This window comes from Drosophila subobscura, chromosome O, assembly GCF_008121235.1.
Source record: "Drosophila subobscura isolate 14011-0131.10 chromosome O, UCBerk_Dsub_1.0, whole genome shotgun sequence".
Taxonomy (NCBI): Eukaryota; Metazoa; Arthropoda; class Insecta; order Diptera; family Drosophilidae; genus Drosophila; species Drosophila subobscura.
This window is the reverse complement of record NC_048533.1, coordinates 7,986,741-8,004,404: the sequence shown is the minus strand read 5'-3', so window position 1 is coordinate 8,004,404 and position 17,664 is coordinate 7,986,741. Positions and strand designations below refer to the sequence as shown.

At 44.6% G+C, this 17,664-nt stretch overlaps 8 protein-coding genes across 10 annotated transcripts in view; 5 read left to right on the top strand and 3 right to left on the bottom strand.

The window, feature by feature from the left end:
- Positions 1 to 11,751, top strand: part of LOC117898214 (serine/arginine repetitive matrix protein 2) — a 29,413-nt gene extending 17,662 nt beyond the window's left edge. The window contains exons 4-5 of the mRNA XM_034807440.1: positions 10,544 to 10,550; positions 11,724 to 11,751. Of these exons, the coding sequence (XP_034663331.1) occupies positions 10,544 to 10,550; positions 11,724 to 11,751 (35 nt within the window). The remainder of the gene's footprint in view (positions 1 to 10,543; positions 10,551 to 11,723) is intronic.
- LOC117898231 (GTP-binding protein Rheb homolog) lies at positions 366 to 2,034 on the bottom strand. Its single transcript, XM_034807465.1, has 5 exons — positions 1,712 to 2,034; positions 1,472 to 1,543; positions 1,120 to 1,327; positions 932 to 1,061; positions 366 to 869 (listed from the first exon to the last, which is right to left on the bottom strand). Exons 1-5 carry the CDS (start codon positions 1,758 to 1,760, stop codon positions 780 to 782), a joined length of 549 nt encoding a protein of 182 aa, XP_034663356.1. The 5' UTR covers positions 1,761 to 2,034; the 3' UTR covers positions 366 to 779.
- Positions 2,466 to 3,585, top strand: LOC117898225 (RNA-binding protein 42). Its single transcript, XM_034807460.1, has one exon. The coding sequence runs from the start codon at positions 2,541 to 2,543 to the stop codon at positions 3,450 to 3,452; it is 912 nt and encodes a 303-aa protein (XP_034663351.1). The 5' UTR covers positions 2,466 to 2,540; the 3' UTR covers positions 3,453 to 3,585.
- On the bottom strand, positions 3,603 to 17,062 carry LOC117898224 (phospholipid phosphatase 5). Of its 2 annotated transcripts, XM_034807459.1 has the most exons (5): positions 17,054 to 17,062; positions 15,735 to 15,739; positions 4,791 to 5,087; positions 4,297 to 4,715; positions 3,603 to 4,229 (listed from the first exon to the last, which is right to left on the bottom strand). In XM_034807459.1, the coding sequence occupies exons 3-5, from the start codon at positions 5,060 to 5,062 to the stop codon at positions 3,835 to 3,837; spliced, it is 1,086 nt and encodes a 361-aa protein (XP_034663350.1). In that variant the 5' UTR covers positions 5,063 to 5,087; positions 15,735 to 15,739; positions 17,054 to 17,062; the 3' UTR covers positions 3,603 to 3,834. The 2 variants fall into 2 exon arrangements, with proteins under 2 accessions (XP_034663350.1, XP_034663349.1); XM_034807458.1 differs by lacking the exons at positions 15,735 to 15,739; positions 17,054 to 17,062 and adding an exon at positions 5,498 to 5,786 and having other exon boundaries at positions 4,791 to 5,104.
- LOC117898233 lies at positions 6,307 to 6,944 on the top strand. The gene is made up of 2 exons (XM_034807471.1): positions 6,307 to 6,662; positions 6,736 to 6,944. Exons 1-2 carry the CDS (start codon positions 6,337 to 6,339, stop codon positions 6,881 to 6,883), a joined length of 474 nt encoding a protein of 157 aa, XP_034663362.1. The 5' UTR covers positions 6,307 to 6,336; the 3' UTR covers positions 6,884 to 6,944.
- Positions 7,101 to 12,306, top strand: LOC117898217 (phosphatidylinositol 4-kinase type 2-beta). Of its 2 annotated transcripts, XM_034807445.1 has the most exons (9): positions 7,101 to 7,252; positions 7,417 to 7,799; positions 7,862 to 8,543; positions 10,236 to 10,354; positions 10,586 to 10,716; positions 10,780 to 10,975; positions 11,034 to 11,842; positions 11,902 to 11,970; positions 12,036 to 12,306. In XM_034807445.1, exons 2-9 carry the CDS (start codon positions 7,641 to 7,643, stop codon positions 12,037 to 12,039), a joined length of 2,169 nt encoding a protein of 722 aa, XP_034663336.1. In that variant the 5' UTR covers positions 7,101 to 7,252; positions 7,417 to 7,640; the 3' UTR covers positions 12,040 to 12,306. The 2 variants fall into 2 exon arrangements, with proteins under 2 accessions (XP_034663336.1, XP_034663337.1); XM_034807446.1 differs by lacking the exons at positions 7,101 to 7,252; positions 7,417 to 7,799; positions 7,862 to 8,543 and adding an exon at positions 9,324 to 9,648.
- Positions 12,688 to 15,656, bottom strand: LOC117898236 (DNA cross-link repair 1A protein). The gene is made up of 4 exons (XM_034807474.1): positions 14,500 to 15,656; positions 13,998 to 14,340; positions 13,484 to 13,937; positions 12,688 to 13,421 (listed from the first exon to the last, which is right to left on the bottom strand). The coding sequence occupies exons 1-4, from the start codon at positions 15,194 to 15,196 to the stop codon at positions 12,810 to 12,812; spliced, it is 2,106 nt and encodes a 701-aa protein (XP_034663365.1). The 5' UTR covers positions 15,197 to 15,656; the 3' UTR covers positions 12,688 to 12,809.
- LOC117898228 (protein-L-isoaspartate(D-aspartate) O-methyltransferase) lies at positions 15,954 to 17,138 on the top strand. The gene is made up of 4 exons (XM_034807463.1): positions 15,954 to 16,129; positions 16,190 to 16,326; positions 16,396 to 16,800; positions 16,855 to 17,138. The coding sequence occupies exons 1-4, from the start codon at positions 16,075 to 16,077 to the stop codon at positions 16,936 to 16,938; spliced, it is 681 nt and encodes a 226-aa protein (XP_034663354.1). The 5' UTR covers positions 15,954 to 16,074; the 3' UTR covers positions 16,939 to 17,138.
- The last annotated feature ends 526 nt before the right edge of the window (positions 17,139 to 17,664 follow it).

The window sequence follows — 17,664 nt, the reverse complement described above, 5'->3', positions numbered from 1 at the left end:
TACCTTGCTCTGTCTCTGTTAGCTGACTGTTAGTGTAATGTAAAGAAATGTGCTGTTAAGAGTTGTGACGAGGGCTGATGGAAAGCTATAATGGAAAGTTGTGCGCGGTATTTGAATTTAAAATATTTTACTTTATATACTTTTAAAAATCGTTTTAAATTATTAAATATTTTAGAATGCGATTTGCTGTAATTTCGAGGGAGATTGGGATCCTTTCGAGATTAATAATGAAACTATAACCAAACGGTATCCAACAGATTGGAACCCCCCAAATATTGGAAAAATGCAATTTGTTTATACTCCACAAGAACATCCATGGTCTAGCCTTTACTCTCAATTCCAAAAATTAAAAATCGATCATCTTACTTGGACAAAATTATATTTAAATTGAAACTAAAAACAGTAAAATATATAAAATAATCGCTTGACTCTTAATCTGTTTATAAACTTTGTAACTGAATTGTTGTTGTGAAAAAAGGTGAGCTAACTTAAACCTGTTGTGTGTTGCGCTAGGCGACAGCCACAAAAAAACCTGCTGGGCAGCATTTGTGGTCGCTCCTAAACTGATTGATGTGGTTACTTTGCTGTGTGTGGACTTAAAGCTATTAGTTTTTGTAGATGTTTTCTTCCTGCGCACCTGGGACACGGCCGCTGGCCCACGCCCATGCACGCACGCCTGCTGGCCGAACTGTTTAGATAAGATATAATCGATTTTCGTATTGCCATCACGGTTTCAACAGATTTGACCATGGATATCCGCTTGCCAGGTTCTATCTCTCTTATGATATAATGCAGCTACTCTTCTCCTGGGGATTACCATTCTCGTTCTCAATTAGAATCAGTAGCTGATGAAATATATCTCCAACAGACTGCAAAAGAAGGAGTGATATGAAAATCGGGCGTAAAACCGAATGCACAAAGGGTTACTTGCCTCATTTTGTTTGGCGGATGTTTCAAGAAATGCTGCTCGCCAGGATTCAGCCAGTTTCTTGCCCTCCTCTGTGGTTACAGTTCGCTCTTGATGCAAATCGGTTTTATTGCCTACTAACACTACAGGTACACTGCAATAAATATAATAGTTATTAAAGAATTGCCATTGGATAATGTTAATTTGCGTACTATTTTTTGCCCATCACATCTAAAAGTTTTTCGTATATTATTTTGATAACCTCAAAGGACTTTTGACTCGTTATTGAATAGACCAGGACATAGCCATGGAAATCCATGCTGTATTGCACAGGGAATATGCTGTATTCGTCCTGGCCAGCAGTATCGATCAGCTTCATATCATACTCCTGCGAGTTGACCTTAGTCTCCTTGGTGAATGCTAAAAGCAATTTAGGAAAAATTACGTGTTAAAATGTGATAGTCTGTCAATCGCAATGATGCATGCTGCCATCACATGATGATGATGCATCTCATCCTGCTGCTCCTGTAAGGGGAAACAGCTGCTGCCTGCGCACGCACTTACTATTCTCAATTGTTGGGTCATACGAGTCCACGAATTGGCCTTCAACAAACTGTATGCTGAGCGATGATTTGCCTGCAGGTAAAACGTAAATTATTACTGAGAATTTTTCGTCGGTTCGTCAGAGTTGTTGCTATTGCTGTGTTGTGCTGTTCGTCTGAAATACTACGCAATTACAGAGCCAAACAGCAACAACAGTCATCGAAACGCTGGAGGGGCACTGGAGTTCAATCAAACACTCACCCACGGAACGGTAGCCCATTATGGCTATATTGCGTTCTTTTGGTGGCATCTTATGCGTATGTATTACACGCAATTATGTTTAGACTTGTTGGTTTAGTTTAGGGGATTTTTTGCCACTTTTTTCCTATTGTTGTCGCCCCTTTCGACTTTTTGTGTGTGTGGGTGACTCTCTGCGGGCGCGAGTGGGGGCAGCCTAGTGGGCGAATGTTTTTCGTACTGATGTTAGCTCAATATACTTGTTGCTATCACAGCTTGTAGCCTTTTTAATGATATTTAATTCAATTATTATGTATGATTTCCACAGAAACTACGATTCAGCCAGTGTGACCGCGGACTTATCGATAAAATATACTGCATATTGCTCCAAAATATACCAAGGAAAACAAGAACTTAACCCACTCAACCCACTCACATTATTTTTCACCTGTGTATTTATTACCCACTGGTCGACAAGCGTGCTATGCCCATTACGAGCTATCATATTTTATATATACATAGAAAACATATTTGAAAGGTTTAAAGTATGTCAGTCTAACAGAAAGTCACTACTAATGTTTAAACCCGCTTTTTTAGTTTAACCTTTTTAGTTTTAACCTTATTTTCCAATCAATCCAATCAAATATAGCATCAAAATCGAGGAATATGATTTAAGATTACTGTATAATTACGGTATATTTGTCAAATTAAAGAGTATATATTTTGTTTTATCTTCGAGCTTCTGACGGTATCGATAATTTTATCGATAATTCGGCATCAGCTGTTGAAAAACAGCATTTTCTGTGAAAATTTATTTGATTTTGAAAGTTTTAAAGCGTTCTGATTAAAGTAAATGGGTACGAAGCGTCGCAATATCGAAGACGAGCTGTCTCGCTTCGAGGCTGAAATCTCCAAGCCACCCGCGCGGAATCTCTTTGTGCCCAACCAAGTTCGACCGATCATCGCCGCGAATACATACAACAATGTACAGCAGAAGCTGCAGCAGCATCCTGGGGCGCGCTTGACAGTACCGCCGCCGCCAATTCCACCACCCCCGTCGTTTATGTCGACCTTTGTGCCGACAGGCAACAATTCTTCATCAACATCGCCCGTCAAATCCATGGCCGCCACACCCGTGGTGCTGAGCAGCGCCCCAAAATTGTACCAGTGTCGGCAGTCAGTGCATGTGCCCACTGTGGCTGCGGCTCCGTCATCCATCGACATCAATGCCGTGCAATTCGACGTCACGCAGAAGTTGAAAAAGCTGAAAGCGGAGAAGTCCGGGCCCAATCCCATAGCCGAGGAAGCCATCAAAGCAGCGCGCGCCTCGTCCGCCTTGCAATCTTTCCAGACCACAGAGCGTAAGAAAAAAGATCGCAAGACTGTGCGGATTGCCGGCGGCACTGTCTGGGAGGACTCCTCCTTGGCCGACTGGCCCGACGATGATTTCCGCATATTCTGCGGAGATCTGGGCAACGATGTCAACGACGAGGTCCTCACGCGCACCTTTAACAAGTTCCCGTCGTTCCAAAGGGCGCGCGTGATTCGTGACAAGCGCACCGGCAAGAGCAAAGGATTCGGCTTTGTCAGCTTTCGTGAACCCGCGGATTTCATACGTGCCATGAAGGAAATGGATGGACGCTATGTCGGCAGTCGCCCGATCAAGCTACGGAAGAGCACCTGGCGGCAGCGCAGCCTGGACGTGGTCAAGAAGAAGGAGCGCGAAAAGCAGGTGCTCTTGCAGGCCTTCAATTCGATGAATTGAGAGCCAGAGGAAGTGTCTGTCTGTCAATAGACCTTTAGGCTAGTTTCGGTCACTTTGATGTAGCAAATTTGAATCAATTGTTTGGATGTTTTGCTGCAGAAAATGAGCATTAAAAATTACTTTTAGCAAATGACGTGACTTGTGTCTGTTTTTATTTAAATATGACTACACCTACCCATTTAGAGGTAAACAAACCCCTCCCTGCCATGCAGCACAGCTGCGTGGCTCTCCACCCTGGGATTAACAATGTGTACAATAATTACAGGCTTATGGGATTACATCTTCAATGACAATGGTTCGATATAATTTAAAAAGAGCTTAGGGGAAGAGCAATAATTGAACTACATAATACGTAAAGCTTTGCAATTGGAAGTAGTAGTTTTTAGTACCATTTGGTTTGTTCTTTGCCACCGAGCAGCGGCCTTCGTAGTATATCCCCGCCAGATCCAATATCATCTGCTACCCTGTGCTTATCATATTTATTGCCCTGTGTCCTGGGCCAACGGATCGACGGGGTGCCTGCCTGGGGCCCAAAAATGGATGGATAATATTGTCTATAGCTGATATAGCCTGTGAGGAGACCAATGATGGCACCCACAGTCACATCCTGCCAGTGGTGATGGTAGTCGCAGGTGCGACTAACCGCCACCAGAGTGGCGATGATCAGCGGAATCACAGCAATGCACAGGCGCCAGGTGTGGCCGCGTCCTCGGGCATCAAAAGCATGCAGCTTCGCGCCCACATAGTAGGCAATCAATCCAAAGCTGGCAAAGGCAACTGAAACAAGTCAGAGAAAGCGGGAATTAGTTAAAAGTTCGAGACCAAAGGTAGGGCTAAAACTTACAGGATGAGTGTCCGCTGGGAAAGCTCTTGCGACCCTCGTTTATGTCGCTCGCAATTCCTGTACAATTGAAATCTAAAATGGAACTACCATCCGAGATGCTCGAAGAGTTCAACACCATTACGCCGTCGGGAAAACAACGATAGAAAAAGTCTGGCCTGGGTCGGCCGACTGTGATTTTCAGCATACTCGTGGGAAGGCCGTTCATACACAGGGCCAGGGTCCAGGCCCAGCTGGCGGCACGAAAGTCTCGCTTATCCTTGGTAAACACATAGAAGACAACGGTCACAATCAGCGGAGCCACAATCACCCAGAAGAGCAGCTCCCCGCCCTTGACGATGTCCGGACGCCTGGGATTCTTGTACAGCCATAGCTCCTCGGCGTGTATTTCCCGCTTGAAGGCCCACATTGTCTCCAGTTTGCTGCAAATGATGATACATGTCAATCAGATTTCTAATCTAATTCTAGTCCTAATCATATTAACATTAAAAACTCACAAAAAGATAGCGCAGAGGGCAATGCGAAGAACTACATCAACCAAATCACTAAATCTCTCATTCCGGTGTCGAAAACTGGAGTGTTGCACCTGCTGCTGCTTCTCCGGCTGTGCGGATGAACTTTCGGCGCTAATCTTTAGCTCATTGCGCCACATTCCGTTGCTGTTTCCGTTTGATGCGTTGATTCCTTCTCGTTCAGGCGCTTCGGAGGAGCTTTCGCTGACTGTGCGCCGACTGGACATCAAGTCCTGACCTTCCTTCCCCGATGTCATTATGGTCTGCTGGGTATTGGTATTGCTCGCCTCGCTTGTTTCCTGAATAATTAAAGAGATAAGGAAAGCGCTGAATCATACGAAGTGGCTTTTTGGAATGGGTCCGTCTGATAGCCAGACATACATCAGATATACATAAGTTCTTATCATACAATAAACCAAAATTGTGTTCATTGTAATCCCAAAAGAGTATTCCCCTTGGCGGCTTGACCAAAATCACATCTTATAGTCGTCACATAAGTGTGAATATTTTCAATGTTTGCGATAAGATACACACATGTCCGTCAACGGCCACGCTTTTCACCAATATTTGTCATCCACCGCGCTTACGTATTCGTACAAGTATCGTCGCATAGAGAGATAATTGGCCCCCCATGTAAACACTTTAATAAAGCCTCAAAAATAGTTTTTTTGCTTGCTGGATCGCTGGCGCACCTCGTCCATAATCCGCGCAGTCCCACTTCCGATATCGTCGCTGCCCTTGATTGACTTTTCGCGTTTGCGGCTTCGCAAGTTTGCGGTCAGGCTATCTGCCATAATCGGCAGTTCTCTGGTTTAACTTTGAAACTGTTTGCACGGTCAAAATAGTGGTGTAACCGTTTGGCATCCACTTGTTGCTGCTGTCCCGAGCTTTGGGGCTTTAGGGGGTTCTTCCAACTGGCGGCTGAATGCTAATTACCAGCGTTTTTATAAACTTTCACTAATCTGGCAACAGCATCGTAAAATAAACATTATCCCTCTCTCGCTCACTCTTTTGGCCAACATCGCGTACCGCTACGACTGCATATTAAACAGAAGGTATGGCTGTAAAAGCCTACGTTGCTCGTTACTCATTTAGACCCAGTCAGGAACGCTATTTAATAACCCTTTGCCAAATAGATGCCATCCCTTCTCTTTGATATACCTTGACAACAGCAGTTTTCTATGGGAGCGATTTGAGGTTTTATCTAGTACTTTCTTTCCAGTCTTACTAGCTCGGGGGTTCCTATAATATGCTTTTGTCCCCCCGGCCTATATAATATTAATTTAAGTGTATAAAATCGTTTGTTAATTATTTTGTTTATACCGAATACCGCGTCACCAATATATGCCATCGATTATCTTTTATTTTCTGCTGTCAGCTGTTGGGGAGCGAGCGAGAAAGATATTTTATGAGCATATCTTTGTTTTGGTATTTTTCTTATCGTCTATCGATAACTTACCATCTTGTGATCATATGACTGGAATTGTGTTTTCTGCATTTTTACATTGAAAACATTATTGTAAATTATAATATGGTGGCTGAAAAGGTAGACAAAGAGGCTGCTGGCCAGCTGCTGGATTCCATGTACCTGGATATGTTCCGCTTAATCGAAGAGCACACCCAGTGTCGAGTGAATCTGGAGAGAGCCAACGCCAGCGGAGCCATACTCTTGGCCAGAACGAGGTTCCAGGCTGGGGGCTGTAATTCCGTATCCAAGGCGCAGATCCCAACGGAGAACAGTGCCGAATTCAATGCCCTTTGCCGGGTTATAAAGGCCAAAGACGAGAATGAGGTCAACATCGAGCGGCATGAGGTGGATAAGGCCAATGGTTACGTGGAGCCCCTGCACTGGTTCTCGTAAGTAGAATGATTGATTGTGGACAATTTTGTAAACATACATAATTACATGAAATATGTGTTTCTCTTGTAGGGTTCTGCCGCCCATGAGTTTACGCCACGCCGTGACCAATTTCCGGGATTGCATTGAGCTCGTTGCGGAGAGCACTAATCTTCAGAGGCAGCTGACAGATGTTTTGTCCTGGATCTCGAAGCTACGACAGAGTGTACTGAGGCAGTAGATGTACCCATTGAGCATGCAAACAATTGTAGTATTAAGAATAAAGTTAAAGCTGATGTAAACGCCTCCTAGCAGAAGTGGAACATATAGGGCCGCTCGTCCGTGTCCATTTGGCTGTGACATATGGCAGTTAAAAGGAATTCAGTTTGTTGTAGTTGTATCTACTAGACGCCCGCCTTTTTATGCCTTCCTTGTAATGGACGCGTTTTTTTTTTCCACCATTGATGGGGTTTTCGGCCTGCCGCTGCACGGTCACACTCCAAGCCAGCCAGAGCTTAAAATCCAGCTGTTTTTCGCTTTCGTGTTCTAGCAAAAATTCAATTCAAACGCGTAATTAAGTTGCGTTGCTGTTTTTCACGAACAGTACATGGTGAGTAAACTATTTGCCTTGGGATGACAGCGCCAAATCGAAAGTATTATCAAAATGATCAGAACATTTTGGAAAAAGGGCGACTAAAAATCGATAATAGCCACAAAAAACAACTATAAATATTAGAACAACAATTAAAAAATGATGAAATAATCGAATTTCAGCTTGAATAATAGAAGCATATTGTTCAAGAACATGCATACGAAGCGGAGGAGATAACAAAGCGTACGCCCGAAAAGTGACAGACAGAACCGAGAAGAAGCAGCAGCAGCAACAACAACAGCGCGGGCCCTTTGTTGTTGTGTCTGCCACGAAAATTGTACATAATTCTCTTCGCCACCCAGCCACCCCCACACACACGTGCCTCTAAGCCCCCACACTCTCAACCATGAGCAATGCACTGGATAAGGCGGATCCGCCGCTGCTGCAGCTCGAGGATGAGCTGGATCTCATCGGAGACTTTGTCAAGGATCAATCCGTAGCGCCACTCCTCAATGGTTTCGACACCAGCACCAACAATGTAACCCAGTTGACCACAAAAGTTGAGGTGAGTGAAGATTGAAGCCAGCCCCCTGCCCCTGCATATATTTATCGCTCGCTTTTCCGCAGATTAATACAATTGGAGTTGGGAAGCGAAAACCCAAGAAGAAGGTGAAGAAGGAACGTGAGCCGATGCTTCTGTCGGTAGATGACGACGATGCCGACAACGATGAGGAGGAGGAAGACAGCCAAGATAGGACTGTGAACGCCGGTGGGGATGCGGTGGTGGCGGTACATCAGAAAGCGCAGCTGGATCAGTTGCTTATCTTAAGCGACGGCATCAACACAGACGGCGACGACGACGACGAAGTGGAAGTTCTACTCAACCGAAACCCCTCGGGCAACGTTGCGAGTGCCGCCCTGCGCAATGGCACCGTCAACGGTAGAGCAAAATTCAAAAATCACTCTGAGGAGAGCAGCGAGAGTCGTAGCTCTAGTGCCACGCCACAGCCACAGGTGATTAGTCACATTGCAACAACAAAGGCGACAGCATCAGCACCATCCTCTCCTCTCAAATCGGCAACGCACGTTGGCATTGGACGTCACCACCCGCACGACGAGGCCGACGATATTTGCCTGGTGCCAGAAATCGACTTTGAGGGCATGTCCACGGACGCGGGCAGCGATAATCGGGAATCACAGCCACTCCTCGGAGGCGGCAGTGCCAGTCACGGAAGTCGCATTAGTGATTTGCTTGGAGGACTAGGCCGTGGACACGATCATGTGGACTTTATATCGAATACATTTGGTGGTAAGTGCAGAATCACAAGTGAAGAAGTCATACAAGTGGCCATCCCAACCCATCCAACTGTGGGGCTTCCAACTGGTTGGTCTCTCTCTCTCTCCGACTCTCTTTTCTTTATGTTTGAGTGCAGATTCATATGTATGCATGTTGTATGTATGCATTGGGTGACACTACTTCGTTCTTTTTTATTTGCGTTAGCTAAGCCGAGGCTTAATCATCCTCTCTTATCATTTTTAATGTGAATACCCTCCCCAGCAGGTCTAGAATTGTGGTGGAGTAGGACACTACAGATTTTTGGATGGGAAGTACAATTTGGATTGGCAGAATATTCGTGGAAAATGCAGCTTGAGGCTTGAGTAGATCCTTACCTTTATATCATTCATTCATACTCGTATTCCAATCCTCTTTTAATGTCATGAGAGTATTCCAAATTCGTTTAGGAGCAGCTTTACCCACTCGGGAACAGTCATAAACCATTGAGAGATAAGTTTTTACTGGCATTTGTTCAGTGTCCCAGGGCTGTAGAATGAAACGTCGCCCTTTAGGGTTTGGCTAAACACGGACATTGACTCTTCTTTCATAAGTTTGATCAGCAAATTTACATTTTATGTTTCTTGTTTTTGTGTCAAAATCTCAGTCTTGTAATCACTGTGGGTCTCACTGTGTGTTGCCAAAACAATCTGTAATCTGTGCCGTGTGGGAGGAGTGTGACACACACAAAAAATAAGCAGGCGTATACGAAAATGGAACTTGCTCTAATGATTTCTGAACTGCCCGACTGGACTTAGACGATGCCAAAAAATGAACAACGATGATCAGAAGGAACCCCGCGAACCCGAGCAGCCGACGACGAGCAAGGCGGCTCTGGCCGCATCCGACAGTGCGCGTTCATCGGTGGACTCCAAATCCGTTGATTATGTCTGCATGTGCTGTGAGGTGAAGAAGTGCCAGGCACCAGAGAAGAACTTTCTTGAGTCGCCCTCGTATGCAGAGGGGGAGCCGCCATTCATAGTGAACGCCCCATCGATGTTAGCCGGCTCCCAAGACACAGTCACCATTCGCATAGTACGCCCCCGCTGCCAGTGCGCCAATTGTCCGCTGAAGAACATGTGTAAGTGGGCCACCCAACCCAGCCCGAGCGAGTGAGCCTTATCGAAATGCTTTCGCCATGCTAATTGCGACCTGTTTTGTGTCCATTTATTATTCGACTCTTTCGCGTCTTCCACTTTACTTTTCATTGTGGCGATCAAATGTCGCGTTTGTCGAACTGTCGTGTACAGGAAGTGTTCAGCATTTGCCAGGATGATGAGCAGGGGGACTTCAACGACAACTTTGACTTTATAGGTACTTTATAGGATTCTAGTTGGTTGATTTCTATTTTATAATTGTTGCTTCTTTGTCGTCGGGTCTCAGTCGTTCTTCGTTTCTCGAACTGGTTAGGAATCCACCGCCGTTGTGTCTGCTCTAGGCTGTTTTTTAGCTATTTTTAAACGACAGCTGGCACGCAAAGCCCTCGAAGAATAAAACCCTCATTAAACTTGATTATTTAATTATTTATTAAACTATCCTGAGAACACCGCAGTCTGCTTTCTGCTGCGTAATGCGAATTTTTGTGCTTCGCACAAATTTGATTAGTAATTGCAGCCCTTAACCCATTGGAATACTCAATAATAAAATAATTTAAATTTATATTCACAGATGATCCGCTTTTCTCGGAGATTGTGGCACAGGCCGAGGTGGCCATTGAGAATGGTGTGCTGCCAGAGCGCATTTATCAGGGCAGCAGTGGTTCCTACTTCGTCAAGGATCCCTCACATGTAAGTGGAATTAAAGTTTTACCTGCGTTTCGCAATGGGTTCAGGGCGTAAAAGTTTGTTGGCCCTGCAACCCACAGAATGAATAATTAACGCATAAATGAAAGACTCTGGCAAACGGGGAAGTTCTCGTAATTGAGTTATTTTGCAGAACTTTTGGTTTGACCCAGACACAGTTGCTCCACCTCAGAGGTTCCTTGTGGACAGACAGATTTATTAATTATGCATTTGCAGCAATGCCTGGCTGTGTTCAAGCCAAAGGATGAGGAACCCTATGGCCGACTGAATCCAAAGTGGACCAAATGGATGCACAAGCTCTGCTGTCCCTGCTGCTTTGGACGTGCCTGCCTGATACCAAATCAAGGGTAACATCAAATCACACATTCCGCTTGACTTTTTGACTAACTTTTTGTAAACTCTTTGCGCAGATATCTTTCGGAGGCCGGAGCAAGCCTGGTGGATCGCAAACTCAATCTGAATGTGGTGCCCAAGACGCGTGTGGTGCGTCTGGTGGCCGAGAGCTTTAACTATGCCCGCCTCGATCGACAGAAGGCCAGGCTGAAGAAGCGCATCAAGGAGCACTATCCATCGGCCCATTTCAATCGCATGAGTCTGCCCCTGAAGGTGAGTATCTTGTCCTGAAACACTGTAACTGTTTGCTCATGTTTGTCCCCTCTTGCAGACGGGTTCCTTTCAACTGTTTGTGGAGGGATACAAGGATGCGGACTATTGGTTGCGACGTTTCGAGAGTGAACGAATAGCACCGGGCGTGGCCAAATCGTTTCAGTTGGAGTTTGAGCGACTCGTCGTCCTGGACTACATCATACGCAACACGGATCGCGGCAACGACAATTGGTTGATCAAGTACGAGGCACCCAGGATTAGAGGCCAGATAGGCGGCACTGGTGGCAAGATGATGGGCGTTGTACTGCCAAAAATGCCCGCATCAGTGGGTCAGAAAATTGTCGATATAAATGGGTCGCCACCCGAAGATCTGCTGCGACCGGCTGGTGGAAATCAAGCACCCAAAGTGAATGGCCAGCAAGACGTCAACAGTTTAACCAGCAGCGAGGAGGAGCAGCCCACCACAAGTACCAAGAATATATCCCCTTCGTCGGAGAACAACTGGAATATGGTGGACACGGCATATATCAAAATTGCGGCCATTGACAATGGCCTCGCCTTCCCCTTTAAGCATCCCGACTCGTGGCGCGCCTATCCCTACCACTGGGCCTGGCTGCCGCAGGCAAAGATCCCCTTCAGCGAGGAGATCAAGGAACAGGTTCTGCCCCAGCTGTCGGACATGAATTTCGTGGAGGAAATCTGCACAGAGCTGTTGTATCTGTTCCAGCAGGATCGGGGCTTCGATAAGCGTCTGTTCGAGCGTCAGATGTCTGTGATGCGGGGCCAAATATTGAACCTCACGCAGGCACTGCGGGACGGCAAATCACCCGTGCAGCTGGTCCAGATGCCAGCCGTAATCGTGGAGCGGTGAGTGTCTTACAATTGTTGTAACGATTCCAGTTTATGCATGAGTTTCGTTCGTACAGGTCCAGCGGCAGTCGTTTCTTTTCGTTTACGCAGCGCTTCCAGAACAAGAGTCCCTTCTTCTCCTGGTGGTAAGTTAAGCTGATGTACACAAGTAACCTTTCTATGAGCTAATTTCGTTTGTTCTTTCCCGCAGTTAATTGGCCATTGGATTAAACCCGCACCCGCACCCACCAAAAACAACCAAATCAGGGGCCCCCCGAGTCTGTTGCCTCGTCAATGTGTCTATGCGCTTCGTCGTCGTTGTCTAGTTTATCGTCAAAAGTGTTTAGTTTAGTCATTCGAGAAAAGTTTATTTACATCTCATATTCCTTGTTATTCTCGTTATATTCTCTTCTATTTTGTATTATAGTCAAATGTGGCGCAAAAATGAAAGCAAGAAAAGAATTCTAAATGAAGGCCATTCCGAAAAAAAAACAAAAAAACCCTAAACGCTTCAGCGATTTAACATATAATTTATACACTATACTTACATCAAACATATCAGTGGAAAAGTAATCAAAACTCATGCGTATTCTTTAGCACTGAATTATTGTAGCCTACCCAAGTGGCCTCTATGTTGATTTAGATTGATTGTTATTCACATTTATACTTATACTTATGCTTATATGCTATCTTTAGTTGTTTCTTTATACATATATAAACTATAATTTAATTTATTATAGAATGTACGGGGAGTAGTTGCAGGGAATGTTGCAGCCTGCACACACATATGGAACTATTTGAATATTAAGATGGATTTAGTGGAATATATACATATATAATAGCAAGTTGCAAATATATAAAAAGTGTACTCTATAATGATCACTCCCCTGAATAGAAAAAACTTTCCTGAGAACAGAAAAAGCAATTACTTAATTACAGAACAAAATTTTCTAATAACTAAGATATTGAGGGAAACTCTAAGGAGTCATCGGAGCCAATCATCGGATGCATCTGAGGTTATTCCTAAGAGTATGGATGAATTACCCTTACTGGACTTCGACTTGACCGGACTTTTGCTCTTGTCAGCAGCTACTTTGCGGGCTTCATCTTGTGCTTCTTCTGTCGGTTTATCTCGGACTTCTTCCGAGGTGCTAGATGAAATGGTTACATGATCAGGTACCATACCTTCCCCCCCATCAGATTCCTTTTCATCCACTGGACTCAATGCCATTTCGGTTCCTGATCTTTTGAATGGCGGAATGGTACGTTTGGGTGTGGCAAAAAACGTCGATATTGATGGTTGATATCCTCTAGGCATCATAGATAGACGTCCTTTGAAATTATGCCATTTGGGTGGCACCTTTCCAGTTACGCAGAGATCACCGCCCACCGGAACCGTGCTGATAACCCGCTTGGGCTTGAGGAAGCGCACAAAGCGCTCTAGCTCCTTGTAGCTGGAATGCTCTGAATACTCGATGCCAATGGTGCTGATGCGCTTCCCATAGGAGGGCTTGCTGTTCTTCTCCCAACCGCTGGGACGAATGGCCAGCAGCATGTCGTATTGATCTTCGAATTGTGTGAAGTACTCTGCCAAATGCTGCAAATGCAAATTCACAGAATTCAGGGACGAATAACCTAACGATAATGATTCTGTCTTACCAAGTAGCTAACTTTTCCCAAGGCTATGACATGCAAATTGGCTTGGTATGGATCGGCAGTCATGCGCGTTTGCAGTTCCGGCCACTCCAGGCAATCTATGGCAACGCGACGATGCGCCTCCGTCCAGACATTCAAAGAGAATTTTTTGGCCAAAGCCAGCCAGATTTTTTCCTTTCCTATCACATAGGCACCGCAAACATAAAGTATGCGTTTTCCGGGGTTCCTTTCATGAAAGTTATGCACCAAATGCAACAAACGACTGACACTTTCAGTCTGGTGGCAAAAATCGTAGCTTTCAGATAGATATGTCGTGTCCAAATAGAGCAGATCAATATCGATGTTGTTCCAAAATATCGGTAGAGATTCCATTTCGAAGCTGGCACGAAAATCGCCCGTATGAAGAATGCACTGCCCAGAGGGCAGCCTAAAGAAGAACATAAGAGCGCCCGGACAACTGGAAAGGGTACACAATACTTGAACGAAATAGTATTAGAAAACTATTAATTTAACTTACTGATTTGCCTCTATGCCGGTGATCTCGATGTTTTCCACCACGATTGTCTGATCCACATCAATCTCATGGATGTACATGTCATCTATTTTTATGAAGGCCCGCACCAGGCGAGCCGTTGTGGGGCTCATGAAGAGTGGAAATGCAAACCCCTTGGTTAGACCAATATAATGGTCTGCATGGTAGTGGCTTAGGAAATAATTTGTCACTCCGGGTATGGCGCCAAACTGGAAGCCATCGACACAAAAGTGTGTGCCCTCAACGACTTTATAGGGCGGACAAGGTTTGGGTGCCCTCTTCTTACGTCCTGTGGAGACACTTTTCTCAGACGAAGCATCTGCAGTGCCTGGCGATTTAGCTTTGGCAACGATTTCATTGGGCATTGGCGGTGGCATACAGGATGCTATGGCATTCCTTTCATTGGTAATTACATTTGTTGCTGCAACTGGCGAAGCTATCCCTTCTACTGAAGTTGCTACATTTATCTTAGACGAAGATTTCGAACTGGTACTTTTTGTGGCGGATGGCGAGGACTGACTGAGCAGATTTTCTTTAATGGAAACATCTCCAAGAAATAATTCACTGGGATTTGAAGCCATTGGCGAAGGTGGACATGGCTCGTTTGCTATCCGTGGAACTTTGGGGCTTTTAGGTTCTGGTGGCGGTTCCATCTTGACGCTTTTCATGTCGTCAGACTCGCCGGACTCCGACTCTGAGCAGAGATCAATATTTGCCTCGGTCATGCTTGTATTCTCCTTGCCCTTTGACCTGCGCGGCGGCTGGACACGCTTATTGACTTGCGGCTTCATATCACTGGACGTTGTGGTAGGCTTCTCGTCAAACAAGCGCTTGCGTCCTTTGTGCGACTTTGGCGCAATCTTCCTTTGCGACGTCTGTGCTGTGTTCTCCACTTTAAAGCTTTTTGAGTTACTTTTGAAGAATGAATCGATGCGCAATTGTCCAGGCAGGGGCGTTTTCTTAGAGGAACGTTTGACAGTAGTATTGGTTACGATGAGAGCATTATGTTGCTTCACATCCGCTTTGGTTTTTCTCGTAGTTGTAGCACTAGTAGTTTTTCCCGCTTTTTCCTTCTCAGGTGTTTTCTCATCGACTTTGACCGATTTAGCTAAGCCTACGTTTATGTCGGTCGAAGCTTGAAGCTCGACAAAGGATTTAAGTCGAATTTTGCCTACGTTTGACATTATAATTTCAACACACAACAACAATAAACAATAAGGACACACTGTGTTTTCCGGGGATCTATCGATAAAATACGAAATATATCAAAATAGATCTTCTCATTTTAAAAATATACCGAAAATTTTAAAAAAATTTCCACGATTTTGCTATTCTATTTGATATTACCAACTAGTTAGAACACTCAGCGTTAAAACAATAGTTTTATCAAATTTATCAATAAATTTTCCACAAGTGTTTGTAGGAGGGCGGCTTCCGTCGCTGCAGATAAGTCCTCGGTCCCGGAGCGTCCCGAAATGAAGAGGCACAGTATAGATGATATATACAGATCGTTTATTATGCACTCGAAACGGCGTGGGTGTAGATTTGTGTGTGTTTTGGTATGTACGGATGTAGAACTGAATGTTATGTATGTTGACTTGCGTGTACCGGAATGTACGGGGGTGAGTAGGGAACTAACTACCGCTTAGCGGCTGGCTGCCCGACAGCTCGCGAGCGCCAGCAAAGAAGGAGAGGGCGATAGCGTAGGGAGTGCTAACTCGCTGCTGCTACTTTCAACAACAAGATTGGCTAGTTTTCATGACTTTCTTTTATGGGATTGATAACAAAATAAGGAACAAACTAAAAAGGTCAACCCAAAATAAAATCATAAAACGTAAACAACTTGTTGTAAACTTGTTATGCTGGTAACTCTGAAATCCAGCTGATACTCCATTTAAAATGTTATCGATAGCTATCGCGCAGTTAAATTTCAAAGAATTAAGGCAGGTCGACAACTCTAAAATACAGCTGATGATTTCGAACAAAAAAAAACAAGCTGCGGGGCGTAAAGTTATTTGTGATTGAAATTATTAAACTGGGACTGTTTGTCCGAGCTTTCAGCATGGCCTGGCGTTCCGTTGGTGCTAGCAATGAGGATCTAATACGCCAACTCAAAGGTAAGCGGCCCTTTGCATGTCCCAAAGCCACGAAATATAATTGGTATCCAAAACCCACAGAGTACGGCGTCATTGCATCCGACGCGGTGGCAAAGGCAATGATTGATACGGATCGAAAGCACTACTCCCCACGCAACCCCTACATGGATGCGCCCCAACCAATTGGCGGCGGAGTCACTATTAGCGCACCACACATGGTAACAAGTGTCTGTTGGGAATTGGATTATATACTAAGGGGTTTCTTGCACTCTCCTCTCTTCGCATAGCACGCCTTTGCATTGGAATATCTGCGCGATCATTTGAAGCCTGGTGCTCATGTGCTGGACGTGGGCTCTGGTTCTGGCTACCTAACCGCCTGCTTCTATCGCTACATCAAGTCGATGGGGGAGAGTGCCGACACCTGCATTGTGGGCATCGAGCACCAGTCCGCGTTGGTGCAAATGAGCAAGACTAATTTGAATGCCGATGATCGTAGCATGCTCGACTCTGGAACTCTGAAAATTGTGCAGGGCGATGGACGCAAAGGATACCCAGATCATGCGCCATACAACGCCATACATGTAGGAGCCGCTGCTCCCGACACGCCCACCGAACTGCTCAATCAACTGGCTAACGGCGGTCGCCTTATTGTGCCAGTTGGACCCGAGGGCGGCTCGCAGTACATGCAGCAAGTGGGATCAATTCTTAGTACATATAGTTCGACGCCTAACGTTCCTTTTTTCCAGTATGACAAGGACAAAAATGGAAAAGTAGAGATGAAGCGTCTTATGGGCGTGATGTATGTACCTCTCACGGATTTACGCTCTTGATGCCACAAACTAGGACAGGTGCTAATCGTTGTGCTGCTGATTGGCATAGTTATATACCAAATTTGGGAGTTTATTCGCTAGTTTAATCGTCTGCTCAGCGGTCAGCAAAAGGAACGTTATGAATCTACATATACAACCAACCCTAAAAAATATCAAGTCCTTTTCCTATGTTGAATTAATATAAATTATTTGTCTACTTACATATTGTACGGAGCATAAATACGTTAATTAAAATAATCCTATTCAGCTTTTAAGTCCCGAGCAATCTTTGTGAACACAATGTCAATCCAAGACAATTTCAAAGCAGCTTAGAAACACCAAAATTTTATATTAATTATAAAGACAAAGGGTATAAAAAGGGTATAAACCCATACTCATACCTGAAATCGAGTTACTCGAGATGCTCACAATTTAAAGAGAGGGGTGTTTATTGGGTTAAATCCGTTTGTTTCTCTCCTTTTCAGCTTGAGGCTAATTTTGCAATCAATCGAATAAATATAAGTCGTGAAAACTATCCAATCTTGTGGAGAATTGATTGATAAATCGGATAAAACTATAGTTTTAGCGCGGAGACTCTTAACTAGCTAGTAATATCAAATAGAACATGAAAATCGTGGAATGGCATTTAAGACTACGGTATATTTACAGTATATTTTGAAGATGCAATGGTATATTCTAGGGTGGTCAAATATCTAAAAAATATATCTGTGATATATTTTGCTTGCA

Excerpts from the sequence above, each read along its gene's own strand:
- LOC117898217 (XM_034807445.1), top strand. The coding sequence starts at position 7,641 with ATGAGCAATGCACTGGATAAGGCGGATCCGCCGCTGCTGCAGCTCGAG. Across the intron at positions 8,544-10,235 it reads TATATCGAATACATTTGGTG|ATGATCCGCTTTTCTCGGAG; the intron begins GTAAGTGCAGAA and ends TTATATTCACAG. Across the intron at positions 10,976-11,033 it reads GCATGAGTCTGCCCCTGAAG|ACGGGTTCCTTTCAACTGTT; the intron begins GTGAGTATCTTG and ends CCCCTCTTGCAG.
- LOC117898233 (XM_034807471.1), top strand. The coding sequence starts at position 6,337 with ATGGTGGCTGAAAAGGTAGACAAAGAGGCTGCTGGCCAGCTGCTGGAT. Across the intron at positions 6,663-6,735 it reads GAGCCCCTGCACTGGTTCTC|GGTTCTGCCGCCCATGAGTT; the intron begins GTAAGTAGAATG and ends TTTCTCTTGTAG.
- LOC117898225 (XM_034807460.1), top strand. The coding sequence starts at position 2,541 with ATGGGTACGAAGCGTCGCAATATCGAAGACGAGCTGTCTCGCTTCGAG.
- LOC117898236 (XM_034807474.1), bottom strand. The coding sequence starts at position 15,196 with ATGTCAAACGTAGGCAAAATTCGACTTAAATCCTTTGTCGAGCTTCAA. Across the intron at positions 13,938-13,997 it reads ACCGGCATAGAGGCAAATCA|TTGTCCGGGCGCTCTTATGT; the intron begins GTAAGTTAAATT and ends TACCCTTTCCAG. Across the intron at positions 13,422-13,483 it reads TGGGAAAAGTTAGCTACTTG|CATTTGGCAGAGTACTTCAC; the intron begins GTAAGACAGAAT and ends TTGCATTTGCAG.
- LOC117898231 (XM_034807465.1), bottom strand. The coding sequence starts at position 1,760 with ATGCCACCAAAAGAACGCAATATAGCCATAATGGGCTACCGTTCCGTG. Across the intron at positions 1,544-1,711 it reads AATGGGCTACCGTTCCGTGG|GCAAATCATCGCTCAGCATA; the intron begins GTGAGTGTTTGA and ends TTTTACCTGCAG. Across the intron at positions 1,062-1,119 it reads GATGTGATGGGCAAAAAATA|TGTACCTGTAGTGTTAGTAG; the intron begins GTACGCAAATTA and ends TATTTATTGCAG.
- LOC117898224 (XM_034807458.1), bottom strand. The coding sequence starts at position 5,599 with ATGGCAGATAGCCTGACCGCAAACTTGCGAAGCCGCAAACGCGAAAAG. Across the intron at positions 5,105-5,497 it reads CTGCGCGGATTATGGACGAG|GAAACAAGCGAGGCGAGCAA; the intron begins GTGCGCCAGCGA and ends TTAATTATTCAG. Across the intron at positions 4,716-4,790 it reads GCCCTCTGCGCTATCTTTTT|CAAACTGGAGACAATGTGGG; the intron begins GTGAGTTTTTAA and ends CATCATTTGCAG.
- LOC117898228 (XM_034807463.1), top strand. The coding sequence starts at position 16,075 with ATGGCCTGGCGTTCCGTTGGTGCTAGCAATGAGGATCTAATACGCCAA. Across the intron at positions 16,130-16,189 it reads TCTAATACGCCAACTCAAAG|AGTACGGCGTCATTGCATCC; the intron begins GTAAGCGGCCCT and ends CAAAACCCACAG. Across the intron at positions 16,327-16,395 it reads CTATTAGCGCACCACACATG|CACGCCTTTGCATTGGAATA; the intron begins GTAACAAGTGTC and ends CTCTTCGCATAG.